Source organism: Heteronotia binoei, chromosome 12, assembly GCF_032191835.1.
Source record: "Heteronotia binoei isolate CCM8104 ecotype False Entrance Well chromosome 12, APGP_CSIRO_Hbin_v1, whole genome shotgun sequence".
Classification (NCBI taxonomy): domain Eukaryota; kingdom Metazoa; phylum Chordata; class Lepidosauria; order Squamata; family Gekkonidae; genus Heteronotia; species Heteronotia binoei.
Genome location: NC_083234.1, coordinates 17078929 through 17094361, shown reverse-complemented (window position 1 = coordinate 17094361; position 15433 = coordinate 17078929). Strand labels below are relative to the sequence as shown.

At 47.6% G+C, this 15433-nt stretch overlaps 1 protein-coding gene across 2 annotated transcripts in view; it reads left to right on the top strand.

The window, feature by feature from the left end:
- GLB1L2 (galactosidase beta 1 like 2) overlaps nucleotides 1–15433 on the top strand; it is a 105961-nt gene that overhangs the window by 58972 nt on the left and 31556 nt on the right. For both annotated transcript variants that reach the window (XM_060250459.1, XM_060250460.1), the window contains 3 exons: nucleotides 5457–5521; nucleotides 9602–9686; nucleotides 10780–10917. In XM_060250459.1, the coding sequence (XP_060106442.1) occupies nucleotides 5457–5521; nucleotides 9602–9686; nucleotides 10780–10917 (288 nt within the window). The remainder of the gene's footprint in view (nucleotides 1–5456; nucleotides 5522–9601; nucleotides 9687–10779; nucleotides 10918–15433) is intronic.

Below are 15433 nucleotides of genomic sequence, written 5' to 3'. Positions count from 1 at the left end.
GCGCTGGCATCACCTTGCTGTTCGTCCCGAGTCTGAATCCCCTTGCCCTCCCCCAGAGATTTCTGCCGGGCACAAAGGATGCCCGGGTTCACCCAAAGCTTGCATCCCCAGAAACTGTTTCCTTGTTCATTTTGGATCAGGTGGGGACAACTTCAGCCGGCTGTGGAAAAAACCCAACGGCTTTCAGGCCCTCCTCAATGGACCGTTCCATTCACCTATCCCGAGAGAGTAAGACTAGGTCCCCGCTCTCATTCCAACTCAACTTACAGTTGGGAAAGGCTGCTTCCCTTTGGAATCTGCCCAGCTCGCACCGCCCTTTCCTAGGCAGTGCCGGACTTAACTGGGTGCCCCAACACTTGCAGCAAACAACGGGCATCGATTGATTTCAGCGTTTAGGATGTCCTTCCTGGGCTTTTTAAATGACAAGAGACTTGACGGCCTGCGTCAGCGTAGCATTTGTGAGCCCTGGATTCCTGCTCCTTTGCTGAGAAACTTTCTTGCAAGCTGGATCTCGAGGGACCCCGTTTGCTCCAGATTGCATGGGCCTCCCGAAATCAAAGTCCAGGTGACTCCGTAGGTCCCTGGCGTGCCTTTGGGAATCTCTCGCAGTTTAGCAAAGATCTGTACGGACCAACCTGCTTCCTCCTGTTTTCATGGCAGCGTTTCCCAGCCTTGTCCACATGGGGCCACTCTTTCCTCACCAGTGGGAGATGGAGGCGGGCGGACGGAGGGGGTGAACGGGGACCCTCGTTCTGCCTCCCGTGCTGTTTACCCCCCGCGGAGTGCTCGTTCTTTCTTGTTTGGAGTTGTCTTCTCCAGCGGGCTGGTATGACGAGCACGCCTTAATACCAGCTCAAGCCTGGGATGTCACAACAATCTGCTCATTAGAGTCAACATGTCAAGTAATCAGGAGTGCGGAATAATGAGAGCTCTCTGAGAGATGCAGCGGCGGAGGCACGGGTGGCTGCAGGAACGCTGCGCCGGGAGCCGGGGGAAAATGAAATGCACGCTCGGCGGAGGAAGGAACGGAGTCAGGGGTGTGGGGTGCAGTGGAGAAAGGGGGGGCCGGACTGCTGCAGACTGCAGGGAGGAAGATGATGGGCAGGGGGTCCACAGGGAGGAAGATGATGTTCTGCATCTCTGCCTCTGTCGGCCTGTGATTCTCTGTAGGGTCTGCAGAGAGGAGCGCCGTCTTCCGTGAGGACCAGCAGGCCGGTTGGGAAAGTTGTTGACTTTTTTTTTTTTTTAAATCAGCAGAGCAGAGCCCTCGTGGAGATCGATTTCTCCGATCAGCAAATGAGCCGGAAGCCAGGAAATGCAGCGGTAGCTGTGGTCGCCCGTGCAAAAAACCCAAGTATTTCCGAACGGCCCTAAACTCCAAAAGGCTCGAGGCCTTTAGCGTTTAGTGCAGTTTTGAAATCTGACTGGAGACTTCCTGTCCCATTTGTCCATTGGGAATTCTTTGTGCAGTCTTTGGACGCACTGAAAAAGATCCTTGTGGGTTTTGAGATACGTGGTTGGGGCCCCCTGTGCTAGAAGGGGATTCGGAGCAGGAAGAATCAAGTCGACCTCCTGTTCGTTGGGACCCCTTGGATGGAACTGTGAAACTTTTGGGGAATTGTTATTGCTTTTTAGTCTTCTATTGAACATATTTGTAGGATTTTGTTTCAATACATTCTCAGTTATTCAGTCACTATAACTTCGGTTGTGCTGTCTTTATCCTACAAGTGACCTTTCTCCCTTTAGTAGCTCCCCTTTGGTGTTCAAAGCATGTTCCCTACCATTGGGTGACAGGTGGGGCTTTTGCCCAGCAGGGCTTCTGATTGGTTGCACAGATTAAAAGGCATCCCGTTGCACAAAGCTTCTGCCTGATATGATGGAGAGATACTACTAGAATTACATAATAACCTTCCTCCCCGACATTGTGTTGTTGGCTTTGCCTCCTCCAGCAGCAGTTTTGTGGTTGGCTCCACCTTCTGGGGCAGCCATTTTGTGCTTACGCCCCCTGCCCTGCGTCAGAATTCCAAAGGTGCCCTCAGGCTTACAAAGGTGTGGAGACCCCCTGCTCCAGCAGGAGCCAGAATCCACGTCTGTGGTTCTGTAATGGGCAGTCTTTCTTTGTTCTGCTCATCAGAAGCTGCTACTTGTTCATGTACCAGCTCAATCATTTTGCCGTGACTTCATAATTAGGGGAGCGTGGGTTCTCAATGGCAAGCTGTGGCCGATTTATTCCTAGCTCCGGGCCGCGCACCTTCCCAAGCAGATTTCATGATTTCCATGAGCCACCATTGTGGGCCGACATCCCTGCAGCTGAAACGTGGAGGCTCTCGTCTGCTTTTGGACGACTTTGGCACACGTCCTTTTTATCTCAGCATCCCTAACTGCTTTGCAAGTGCTAATTAAACCTTCTGGTGAGTCCCCTTGAAAGCAGGGCTTGTAACGCTAAGCGTTTTAGCTAGAAATACGACCCCCGGCTTTTCTGTAATATATTGAGAACATATAGATGCACTACAGGAGCTAATTGGATTTAAGATTGTCTCTCCCAGGGAATCCTGGGTAATGTAGTTTTGAGCAGGAGGCTGCGGTGCAGGAGGGAGGCTTAGAGTCAAATCTAACACAAGACCCAATTCTTCGGGCAAATTGTTCCAAGTGGGTAGCCATGTTGGTATGCAGTAGAGGAGCAAGGTTTGAGTACAGGAGCACCTTAAAGACCACAAGATTCCCAGGGTTTAAGCTTTTGACAGTCAAAGTTCTCAAAAAGGCTTAAGACCACATTGGTCAGGCCACACCTGGAGTATTGCGTGCCATTCTGGAGGCCTCACTTCAAGAAGGATGTGGACAGAATGGAGCCAGTTGCAGAAAAGAGCGATGAGGATGAACGGGCCTGGAGACCAAGCCCCATGAGGAAAGGCTGAGGGACTTGGGGATGTTCAGTCTGGAGAACAGGAAGTTGAGGGGGGACGGCAATAGTGGGAGGGCTTCTAGTGTCCTGGCCGCATTGATGGACCTCCTGAGGGCACCATTTTTTTCGGCCACTGTGTGACACAGAGTGTTGTGCTGGATAGGCCATTGGCTTGATCCAGCATGGCTTCTCTTGTGTTCTTATGATTGCTCTCTTGAAGCATCCAAAGGGCTGTCCCTTAGAGGACGGCAGGGAGCTGCTCCTGTTGGCAGCACAGGAGAAGAGAGGAGTGGTTGCGTGATGCTTGAAGTTGTGGATTGCCTTTTGAACTTGTGGAGCAGTCTTATACCAGGTCTCTCCATTGTCGCACAATATTACCTACTCTGAGTGGCAGCAGCTCTCTAGAGCAGGATGTCAAACTCATTTGTTATGAGGACCGAATCTGACATAAACGAGACCTTATCAGGCTGGGCCATGTGTGTCATAAAAAGTAATGCCAGGTAGCAGAGATATAACTTTATAAAGGACATGGACGAAACACCATTAAAGATTTTTTTTAAACTTAAAACATGCTTAAAAGATTAGCACTCTTGCAATATTTTGTTTAACAGTTTCTGGTAGCTGACACATCTTGTGAATTTTTGCATCAAAATCTGGAGACAATGTCTGTGCTGTAGCAATCTTGAGTATGCTGTTCAGGTGTTGTGTGTGCCTGTAAGTTGCAAACCTACTTTTGATTTATTGACATTCATTATAGAAATCTCATGGTCAGTGCTTTGAGCCTAAGACCCAGGGGATAACGGGAAATGGCTGGGCATTGTGAGCTTTTGTACATAAATTGCTTCATGTGCTGGTCAACCAATGGTGAAATAGAGGCTTTGCTCTGTACCTCCTGTGTGACTGAGCAAGCCTGGCAAAGCAAGCTGTGATGCAGAAGGAAGCAAGAGAGAGAGAAGGAAGCAGATGACAGTGAGTTCAGGGTTGCCACTTTCTGGAAAGTCACGGAAATGGAAATTGGTCAGGGAAAGTCAGAGAAATTGGTCTGAAGTCAGGGAAAGTCAGGGAAATGGTGATTAAAATGTATTCAAGCAGGATTTTTGACCTACTGCAAGAGCATGACTTGTTCTTGTGGCAACTGAAATAGAGAAGTAGCAGAATACAAGTAAAAATAATGAAGGCCTTTCCCAGCTCCACCTTTTTTCTCAGCTCCACCCCCAGCAACCAGCCTAATACGTTTGTTGAGCTCTGTCCCTGCATGATTTCCAAGGTCTGCCTATAGCATTTGCAAAGCAAGGCTAATTTAAACGTTTACCAAAATATACGAACTTTAAATATCTGTTTTCATCCCTTCCTGCGAGTACTGCATTTAACTTACATATAAAGATAAGCATGTTTTTGGGTTATGCTTGTGTGTGGAATGGATGTTTTGTCTCCTGCTAAACCCAGCACAGAGTTTCAAATTAGTTTTGCCGCTGTTGGATTTCACAGACAATTAGCACTTTCTACTTTGTGCCATGCAAATTAAATTTTGTTCCTACTGGAGTTTATAGAGTACCAGCTCTCTCACCCTGTTTCCTGACTTCTCCCATGCTTAAAGGTTGCAAATGAGGGTTGTCTGCTTCTCTAGATTGCAGAAACTCTACCTCCTTTCTTGCTGCTGATCTGCTCATTACACTTTCTGGAAGCAGAAAGTGAAAGTGAGACTTTCCCAGCTTTGGAAAGTTCTTACTTGTTAGCATTCATCGTTTACTTGATTTGACGTTTGTATCTTGGTGTAATTTTTGGTGCAATTGCGAAACAGATGTTGCTGCAGTTAATGTTGAAAGAAGCTGATATTAAATCTCTTACTTTGACAGATATTTTTGCAGTTGAGACTTTTGTAGTTGTAGCGTGGAACATTACACAACCTATTCATTTTTAAACTTGTGGTTATATTTGAATGGTGGTCAGGGAAATTGACAAATGGTGGTCAGAGGAAGTCAGGGAAATGAAAAATAAAATTTTAATGGCAACCCTGGAGTTGCTTTCAGGCCTGATAGGAGCCCTCCGGGGACCTGATCCGGTCCTCGGGCTGCATTTTTGACACCCCTGCTCTAGAGTCCTGGGCAGAAAAGGATCTTGCCCACCACTAGCTATTAGAATTCATAAGAATATAAGAAGAGCCTTGCTGGATCAGATCAGTGGTCCAGCATCCTGTCTCAGATGGTGTCCATTCAGTTGCCGTGAAGGGCCAACAACAGGGCAAAGAGGCTGATATTTACGCTGATGTTGCCTCTTGGCATTGGGGTTTAGAGGCTGATTACCTATGAATGTGGAGGTTCCCCTCAGTCACCATGACTAGTAGCCACCAATAGACCTGTCCTGGCACTTGTGTGGCACAGAGTGTTGGACTGGATGGGTCATTGGCTTGATCCAACATGGCTTCTCTCATGTTCTTATGAGATTGTGGGAATTGAGCCCGGGACCTTCTGCCTGCCAAGAATGTGCTCTTGTTGAGGAGCCATATCCGCTCTGTAAAATAAATGCCTTGACCTGTTTTCCTTTTCCCTAACAGCTCTTTCCACGGTAAACTTCCAGAAGCTGGATCCCAGAATCTTGGTCTATCTCAATACAATACAGGTAAGGAGGGAACATTCCAAAGGAAAATCTGTCCCGAAGCTACCTGGTGAGCTTCCATAGCAGAGCGGGGATTCGAACCTGGGTCTTGCAGATCCCAACCCAGCACTCTTAACCAGTGCACCAGAGTGGGTGTGAGCGGGGGGGGGGGGGTAAACTGCAGAACCTCACCTTTTTGAGAAATCGTAGGGATGTTGCCCATGTTTCCATCTCTCACCTCTCCGTTGGGTCTTCCTCTTTTCCTGCTGCCTTCAGCTTTTCCTAGCATTGTTGTCTTTTCCAGTGAGTCTTGTTAGGGGAGGGATGGTGACTCAGTGGTAGAGTATCTGCTTGGTAAGCAGAAGGTCCCAGGTTCAATCCCCGGCATTTCCAACTAAAAAGGTCCAGGCAAGTAGGCATGAAAAACCTCAGCTTGAGACCCTGGAGAGCTGCTGCCAGTCTGAGAAGACAAGACTGACTTTGATGGACCAAAGGTCTGATTCAGTATAAGGCAGCTTCATATGTTGTTTTCTCATAATATGACCAGAGTACAACAGCTTCACTCTCTCATTTTAGCCTCTAGGGAGAGTTCAGGCTCGATTTGATCTGTTTGGTGGCCCATGGTGTCCGTAAAACTCTTCTCTGTCACTACCTGTCAGCTTTCTTCAGTGTCTAATCAGTGTCTAGTGTTTCCCATTACTTGCTTAGTAATGGGAAACACTATAGTATGATTCCAGTGGCACTTTTAAGACCAACCAAGTTTTATTCAGGGTGTTTTAACTTTCGTATGGAAGAACCCTTCCTCAGACAAACTGGAATGAAACTTATCGGTCTATAGATATAAGGCAGAGTTTGAACAGCAAATCAGCAAACAAGCATACAATATGATGAAATGATTTAACAGATGCAAACAGGAATAGCAAGCTAAATTTATAAGATCATCGTTGTTTAGATTGAATTCAAGCGAAAAACAGCGAAGCAAATAAAGATGCCAGAATTGGCGATAGATGTGTAAATGTATCCTTAATTATGAAGTGTTAAGAGCCAGTTAATGTTTCATAACTAAGAAGGGTACATGTACACATCTGTGGCCAATTCTAACATCTTTATTTGGCTTGCTGGTTTTCCCTGGAATTAAATCTAAACAATGATGACCTTATAAACTTAGCTTGTTATTCCTTTTTGCATCTTTTAGAACATTTCATTATATTGTAAGAAGATATTGGATTTATATCCCACCCTCCGCTCTGAATCTCAGAGTCTGAAGGCAGCTCACAATCTCCTTTATCTTCCTCCCCCACAACAGACACCCTGTGAGGTGGGTGGGGCTGAGAGAGCTCTCCCAGAAGCTGCTCTTTCAAGGACAGCTCTGCGAGAACTATGACTGACCCAAGGCCGTTCCAGCAGCTGCAAGTGGAGGAGTGGGGAATCAAACCTGGTTCTCCCAGATAAGAGTCTGCACACTTAATCTCTACACCAAACAGCTAATTTGCTGTTCAACCTCTGCCTCGTATGTATAGACTAGTAAGTTTCATTCCAGTTTGTCTGAGGGAGGGTGCCTACACACGAAAGCTCACTCCCTGAATAAACGTTTGTTGGCCTTAAAGGTGCCATTGGACTCTTAACTTTGTTCTGTTGCTTCAGACCAACCTAGATACCCCCCTGGAGTTATAGTATGAGTTATCTCTTGATCTAGAGATTACCAGCAACACAGCCTTACATTTAAGGATCTTTTCTAGTTCTTTCCGGGCTGCCCTACTCAGGTTCAGTCACCTTCTGATATCTTGGTTGTGGCTGAGAAATTATATAAATGTTAATTAAATAAATAGCGAGCGGTGTCAAATGTTCCATGCTAGCAAGTTGAACCTCCATGTTCAGCAGCAGGGTACCTTTTAGTATTGGTTGCTGGGAAGCAGCAACAGTGTAAGGCTGTTGCCTTCATGCCCAGGTCTTGGACTTCCTCATGATATCTGTCTGGCTCCAAGGGAGAAGCGGGATGCTGCACAACATAGAGCTTTTGTCTGATCTAGCGCGGCTCTTCTGCTGAAGCCCGGTTGGCTCCCTTCCGCACATGCACACATCCAGCTTTCATAACAGCCTTCGTTTTGCTGGTATGTGATTAAAAAAAGCAAACCGGCATCTGCCTCATCCAAGGCTCGCCGCTCTTTCCTTCCTTTGCTCAGCATGGAACAGTGCCCTGCTACAGCGGCTCACAGCACGAGAGACGCGGCATTTGTAGGAGCACAGACTGCCGTCCCGGTCACGGTAGATTGGCTCTGTCACGAAGCCACCAGCCAGGCATGATTAAACGATCCCCCTTGCCCGAATCACATCTGCGGCATGAGGTCTGTGTTTGTCTCTCCGTTTTAGCGCTTTAACATATTCGAAGGGCTGGTAATTCCTTTTCTAATATGGAGTGATCGATTAAGCAATTACAGAGGATGAGGCTTGGCAGGAGGAGGCCGAAGGGAGCTGCTTCCGTTTTTTTTTTTTTTTTTGGCGAGCAGGGCTGTTTGTAACCGGGGCGCATTTGCATCTCGCTTCTCCAGGAAGCTTTGTATGTATGTTTGCAAATGCCATCAAGTCACAGCTGACTTATGCCGACCCCGGCAACAGGCTTTCGAGGGAAGTGAGAAGCAGATGGGGTTTGCCGTTGCTTTCTTCTGAAGGGCCTTCCCTGTTTGGTGTAATGGTTAAGCGCATGGACGCTTATCTGGGAGAACCAGGTTTTGTGGGTTTTTTGTTTTTTTCAAAACAAATTTTTATTTAGTAACATATGGTGACAATATCTTATTTCTGCATCATTAATAACATCTTCTTATCTATCCCATATATTACTTTCTAACCACCCTTTCCCCCGTTACTTGACCCCCGCCGGTGTTATTACTTATAATACTAATATTAAAAGGTACCCTTAACTAATAAAAACAAAAATTTACGTTCTTCTTCCTTCTAAGCCTTAATCATTTTCAAAGATTGTCCAATGTCCTTTTATTTTCCACTCTTTTTCTACATATCTTCTGAACTGTTTCCACTCCCTCTTTAAGACTTCTAAGTAGTCTCTTAAAGTTCTTGTTAATTTGCCCATTTCACTCCATGTCATAACTTTTACAATCCAGTCCCATTTCTCTTGTATTTTTTCTTGCTTCCACAACTGCACATACAATGTCCTAGCAGCTGAGAGCAAGTACCAGATTAAAGTTCTATCTTCTTTTGGAAATTTGATCCCCCGCTCCTCCACTTGCAGCTGCTGGAATGGCCTTGGGTTAGCCATAGCTCTCGCAGAGCTTTCCTTGAAAGGGGAACTCTCTTAGCCCCACCTACCTCACAGGTTGTCTGCTGTGTGTGGGGGGTGAAAGTAAGGGAGATTGTAAGCTGCTCTGAGATTCAGAATGTAAGGCAGGGTATAAATCCAATATCATCATCTTCATCTTCGTGGTCTCCCACCCAAGTACTGAACCACTTTTCTTCCCAGCTCTGTGACTATTCCGCCTCGATCGTTTGCCCCAGCGAGGGGTTCTGTGTAACTCTGAAGGCAGAGATGTTCAAACTTGGCCTTTAGTGTGAATGTTGGTGATGACCGACAAGCTTTCCTGCTGCTGGCAGTGTTCCCCTGAGAGTTGTGTTCATGCGGGGCAAAGTTGAGGCCCTGCAGGCCCATGCTCAGCATATCCCCTTGACCTGAAAAGCTCCGGCTAGCCTGATCTCATCAGATCTCTTGACGCTAAGCAGGGCTATCCCTGATTAGCACTTGGATGGGAGCCCGTCAGGGAAGTTTGGGTTGCTTCACAGAGGCGGATCACCTCTGAACGTCTCTTGCCTTGAAATCCCCCCGGGGGGGGGGGGTTTGCCGTAAATCAGCTGACACTTGACCGGCGCTTCACACACAGGCATGGCGCTCTGCAAATCCTCCTCCTCGGCACAGTTGCTTCAGAAGTTACACGAAGAGGCAGTTTCAGGATTGCCACTCCAGCGTTTGTCCGTTTTCACACCAGCCGCCATCGCTGCCCCCAAAGATACTGTGCCCTACCGAATTTTCAGAGCCACAGCTGCATATGCACTGCGATTTTATCCCCGTAATCCTTGTACCTTGCCTTTCTGCAGCCCAAGAAGCCGATGATGGTGATGGAATATTGGACCGGTTGGTTCGATAGTTGGGGCGGCCCCCATAACATCTTTGACGCCGATGGTGAGCCATGATTCTGCTGTGCTTCTGCTTAGGCACCTTTCCTCTTATTGCCGCTGCTGCATCCTCCAGTTCCCTCCGGCCTCCTTTGCCACAGGAGTTTGCCCAGCTTGGGAGATGGAATGGCCCATGCAGTCTCCCAAGCACTGCCTTGTTTTAATGCAGAATATTTGTTTTAGAAAAGGAGAATGCCTGTGTATTTGAAATTATACTTTGCTTATCACTCAGACTAAGAAACACGCCTCTTTTGACTGAGTCAGGAGGGCAGGATCAGGGCTTTCTTTGTAGAAAAAGCCCAGTGAATACTCATTTGCATATTAGGCCACACCCCTGACATCACCATGGATTCACACAGGACCTATTTTTGCAGAAAAGCCCAGCAGGAACTCATTTGCATATTAGGCCACACCTCCACACCACCATTGTCTCGCACAGGGCTTTTTCGCAGAAAAAAGCCCAGCAGGAACTCATTTGCATATTAGGCCACACCTCCGACACCACCATTGTCTTGCACAGGGCTTTTTTGCAGAAAAAAGCCCAGCAGAAAGTCATACGCATATTAGGCCATTCACCCCTGATGTCACCATTGGCTCACACAGCTTTTTTGCAGAAAAGCCCAGCAGGAACTCATTTGCATATTAGGCCACACCCCCTGACACCACCATTGTTTCGAGTGGGGCGTTTTGTTTGCAGAAAAAGCCCAGCAGAAGCTCATATGCGTGTTATTAGGCCACACCCTCCTGATGTCACCATTGTTTCACAGCTTGTTTTTTTTTTGCAGAAAAGGTCAGCAGGGATTCATTTGCATATTAGGCCACACACCCCTGGTGCCAAACGTTCCTGTGCGTTGCTGCTCAAAAAACGCCCTGGGCAGGATTGTTTTAAAGAGGATGTTGCATGGATTGTTTGTACTAAGTATTTTGTTGATAAGTCTGTGCCCGTTGAATGAGAGTTTTTGCGGGGCATGGAAAAGGGCTTTATTGCAAATGGAAATCTCCGCACACATGAGCGGTTTGTCCTGTAATTATACATCACATCAGTGGCCAGCTGTGAGGCTCTCTAAATCCCTCTTTGGGCTTGCCCTCCCCCCCCACAGAGATGGTGAACACCGTTGAGAAAGTCCTCAAAACAGGAGCCTCCATCAACCTCTACATGTTCCACGGAGGGACTAACTTCGGCTTTATGAACGGCGCTCTGCATTTCGATGGGTACAAGTCAGACGTCACCAGCTACGGTAAGGTTTTGTCAGCTGCCTTGAAGGGGGGGGGGGGCACAAGGATCTGACTTTGCAGGCAAGGTGAAGGCGTGTATCATCTGACTGAGACCAACAGCAAAGCAAAGGAGGCCGCTAGCTGCCTGCAGTGCTGGAGGTGGTGCAGTTGTTCAGTGGGATCATATCTGCCTCTCAAGCCCTCCCGTGGATTCCCTGCCTTTGTCATCTGGAATCCATAATCTGACCCGGGAAACAGTATCTTCATTGTTGATCTTCTGTGCAGTCCCACATGGGGACTGTGCATGAGCAGGCCTGCTGTCGGAGAAGTCTTTACAGCTAACAGCCTCCAGGGGGCACTGCACACCAGAGCCAGAAGCTTGTTCTTACCCAGGGAACACGTGCTGCTGTGCAGCAGCGCCCCCTATCCTCAGTTCCTCTTTTCCCACTCTTTCTGGAGTCTCCAATTTTTCATGTCAGTGAAGAACTGCTTCCCTGGTTTGCTGGGGTTGTTCAGGCCTTTTTGCAAGGAGAAAAAACACAAAGACTGCAAGACTGTGGTCTCAGGCAGGGAAAGGCATAGATTCACTAGAGGATGTGTTACAGATTAATTGGGGTTCTTTTCTGTGCATTCCCTCTGTTTCTGCTCCTTATCAAGGAGGGAGGCCTTGGAGGGAAAAGGCCAGGAGGGAAAAATCAAACATGATCTTGGTAGACTCCTTCTGGGCTTGTCAAATTTGGCTTCCGCTTCTTATGGATATCTCATGGGGACAGTACCTCCGCTTGCCAAAACAACCAGATTTAATCAGTATCAACCAGACGTTTCATCACAATCTAAACAATCTCAATCTGATGGTTCATCGGCTTGGGATAGAGGCTTAATATTTTTGCATGAAGTTAATGATGTACTCCTGCATTCACATAAACCTTATGGTAGAAAATCCTATATGTATGTCGAAGCAGTTTGCTCTCTAGTGCAGTGAGAGGAAGATTTGTTGCAAATTATGTTTGAATATCTGTTGCACCTGACGAATAAAGGTTTGGCTTTTTCTTCGTTAAAGGGCCACCTGGCTGCCATCTTTTGTTTCCACAGGGGAGTTTTGATGGGGAGGCCAGTTTTCTCCCATCATTTGTCCAAGAGATTTCTTAAAGGAACATGCAGGGTGTTTTTTTGTAGCAGGAGTTCCTTTGCATATTAGGCCACTCACCCCTGATGTAGCCAATCCTCCAAGAGCTTACAGGGCTCTTAGTACAGGGCCTACTGTAAGCTTTTGGAGGGTTGGCTACATCAGGGGTGTGTGGCCTAATATGCAAAGGAGTCCCTGCTACAAAAATAAAAGCCCTGGGAATATGTAACCTTTGCCTGCCTTAGCACATTTGATGCTTAAGCCACTTGAACCCCTTGCTACATGGTCAGTGGTGGAACTCTCTACGAAAGCCTGTTTTCTAGTGACCACTATATCAGCCAGGAGGGTGAGTTAGCAGCTCTTTATCCCCTTTTAAAAGCAGTCCATCTTAAAAGATCTTCCCTGAAAGGGTAATCCTTCGACCCAGTCTTAGGTTTCTCCCTAAAGTAGTTTCCAGGTTCCACTTATCCCCGGATATTATTTTGCCCATCTTTTTTCCTGCGCTGAGCTCTGAAAATGAGCGATCATTGCACTCCCCTAGATTTTAGAAAGGCTTTATTATTTTTACCTTAAAAGAACCCTGGAATTCTGCAGGGATAGAGGACTGCTTGTATGCTTTGCTGGAGCACATTGTCCATGGGCAGGAACAAGTTTCCGGCTCTGGCACATGGTGCCCCCTGGAGGCTTTTCGCTGTAAACCTCTCTGATGGCAGGCCTGCTCATGTGCAGTGCTCCCTGCCTGCCTGCACAGAAGACATTCAGTGAACAACAGTTACAGGTAAGAGCAACTTTGGTTTTTTTTTCTTCACTGCATATACTAGTTGATGATGTAAAATGCGTTCTGATGGTTTGTAGGGTGAGTTTGTTAGAATCTGGGGGGGGGGGGATTCGAGGGAGTCATGGAGGGGAAGGTGATCAGAGGCTGGGGCATCACCTCCGTATGCAGAGGTCATGTACTTCGGAATGCCACTTGCTTGGGGTTTATAGTGGGAGCAGCCACGCCGTTTGTGTGAAACATCTGCTAAGCTGCCGCAGAAAATGGAACGGTGAACTAGATGGGTGCAGGGTCATAGTTTGCCTAGGGTGGCAAAAGAACCCCTTGGGCCAGCTTTGGATGGGTTCAACTTACAGAGGCTAGATGGCCATCTGCCAGCAATGCAGTTCCTGTGAATTTAGGGGGAGCTATTTGTGAATTTCCTGCCTTGTGCAGGGGGGTTGGACTCGATGACCCTGGAGGTCCCTTTCAACTGCATGATTCTTTGATTCTATGCCAAGTAAATTTGGTCTTGTGGGTCACCATACCACAGAGGTTAGGAACCACTGTCCTAGAGGAGCAAAATCAGAGTCCCATAGCACCTTAAAGACCAACAAGATTTAGCATTTGTTGGACTGACGAAGGGAGTTTTGACTCTCAAGAGCTGGCACCTTGGAAATCCTGTTGGTCTTGAAGGTGCTACAGGACTTAAATCTTGTTCTTCCACCACAGACCAACAAGGCTACCCAACTGAAAGTTGGGAGCATTCCCTCGTTGAAGGTCTTTAAGTGAAGGCCAGCCAGCCATGCACTGGAACACTCTAGCTTAGGAGCTCCAGTGTTGAGCAGGGAGGCAGGACTACACAGCCTGTAACTCCCGTTCCAGCTCTGGGACTCCATTTTCCTCGACCTCACCAGGGGAACCTGCAAGACGCTTGTACGGATTGCCCGTTTTAATCCAGCCGTCGAAAAGCTGGGCTCACTGGCGGGGGAAACTGTGGAGTGAATTGAGATTTTCCGCTGAGTCATGGTCCATGCTCAAAAAGAATCGATTTGAATTTTTAGTGACACCATCAAAATGTGCGTCCGTATATATGTTCCGTAGATCCCCCCAAGGAAGGCAATTGCGATATTCCAAGGGAATTGCCAATTAAATAATAACTGCGCCTCACCGCCCTTCCTTCTTTCATCTTTCATGCTTACAGGTGCAGCCTCCTGGTTTGTTTGCTCATTCAGCACACCACAGCATGAGTCTTAGAAAGGAACGGTTGCTGGAAGTCTTGGCAGATAGGAAAGGGGAGGGGGTTTCTGTGCTCTCTGCAGGAATACCTTGTACAAGCTCCTGTAAAGATAGCAGGGGAGAACATGCATAGGCCTGGAAAGGGGGAGGGGGGGATCTGGGGCCTGAATTCCCCTCCCCTCCCCCAGCCCAGCCTATTGTGTAATAAATCAAATAATGTTAATCAGATAATAGCTTGTATTTTAGCATCTGCATACACAGATTGTATGTGTTTTATTTATGTAAGCCTTTCTATCCCACGCTGTCAGCTGCTGAGGTTCTTGAGGCATAGGTTATGACAAAATCAGAAATCACATTTAAAAATCCCAAACATGAAAACGCCTGTCAGTAACGCCTGAGCTTCCAAACAGACCACCAGCAGAAATCTGCGACAGCAGTCGACGGCGGTAGAGAAAGCAGCCTGGAGAGATAACTGAGAGGCGATAGGATCGCCATCTTTTCAGTACGTGAAGGCCTGTCGTATACAGATGGCGCAGAGTTGTTTTCTGTTGCCCCAGACAGGCTGAAATTAAATCAGAAGAGTTTTTGGTTAAACATTAGGAAGAACTTCCTTGACAGAGCAGTTTCTCAGTGGAACAGGCTTCCTCGGGAGGTGGTGGGCTCTCCTCCTTTGGAGGCTTTAAAACAGGCTAGGTGGCCATCTGACAGCAATGGAGATCCTGTGAACTTACGCAGATCACGAGAAGGAGGGCAGGAAGTGTTGCATCAGTGGCCCTTTCTTACATGCCCAGGGAAATGCTGATTTAAATCAGCCAGTGATTTTTCTCTAGGCCAGTTTGGCCAAGGATCCTGGAGGGTTTTCTTTTTGCCATTTTCCGGGCTCGGAGCAGGGCTAAGCGGGGGTGGAGATATTTGTGAACGTCCTGCATTGTGCAGCGGGTTGGACTAGACGACCCTGGTGGTCCCTTCCAACTTTATAATTCCAAGTATAATGGAACAAACATCCCCACTCATTTTAGAGACCAATGAGATTTTAGGGCTATCGGTTTTCGAGAGTCGAAAGCATACGTCCTGGAAACGTTGCTAGTCTCGAAGGTGCTGCTGAACTCGAATCCAGCTCTTCTACTGTCGACCAGCACAACTGCCTTCTGAAAGCAGGGGTGGAAAGCGCTGTCAAGCCTCTGCCGGCTTATGGCAACCCCGTGCATTCAGAGACATTCAGAGGCGGTTTGCGGTTGCCTGCCTCTGCGTAGCAAGCCTGGCCTTCCTCGGCGGTCTCCCATCCAAGTGCTAACCCGGGGCAGCTTTGCTCAGCTTCCGAGATCAAAGGAGAGCAGGCTAGCCTGGGCCATCCGGGGGAGGGTCCTCTGAAACCGTCCCCCCCCCTTCCTTTCGAGGGGTTGTTTTATCAGGCACTTTC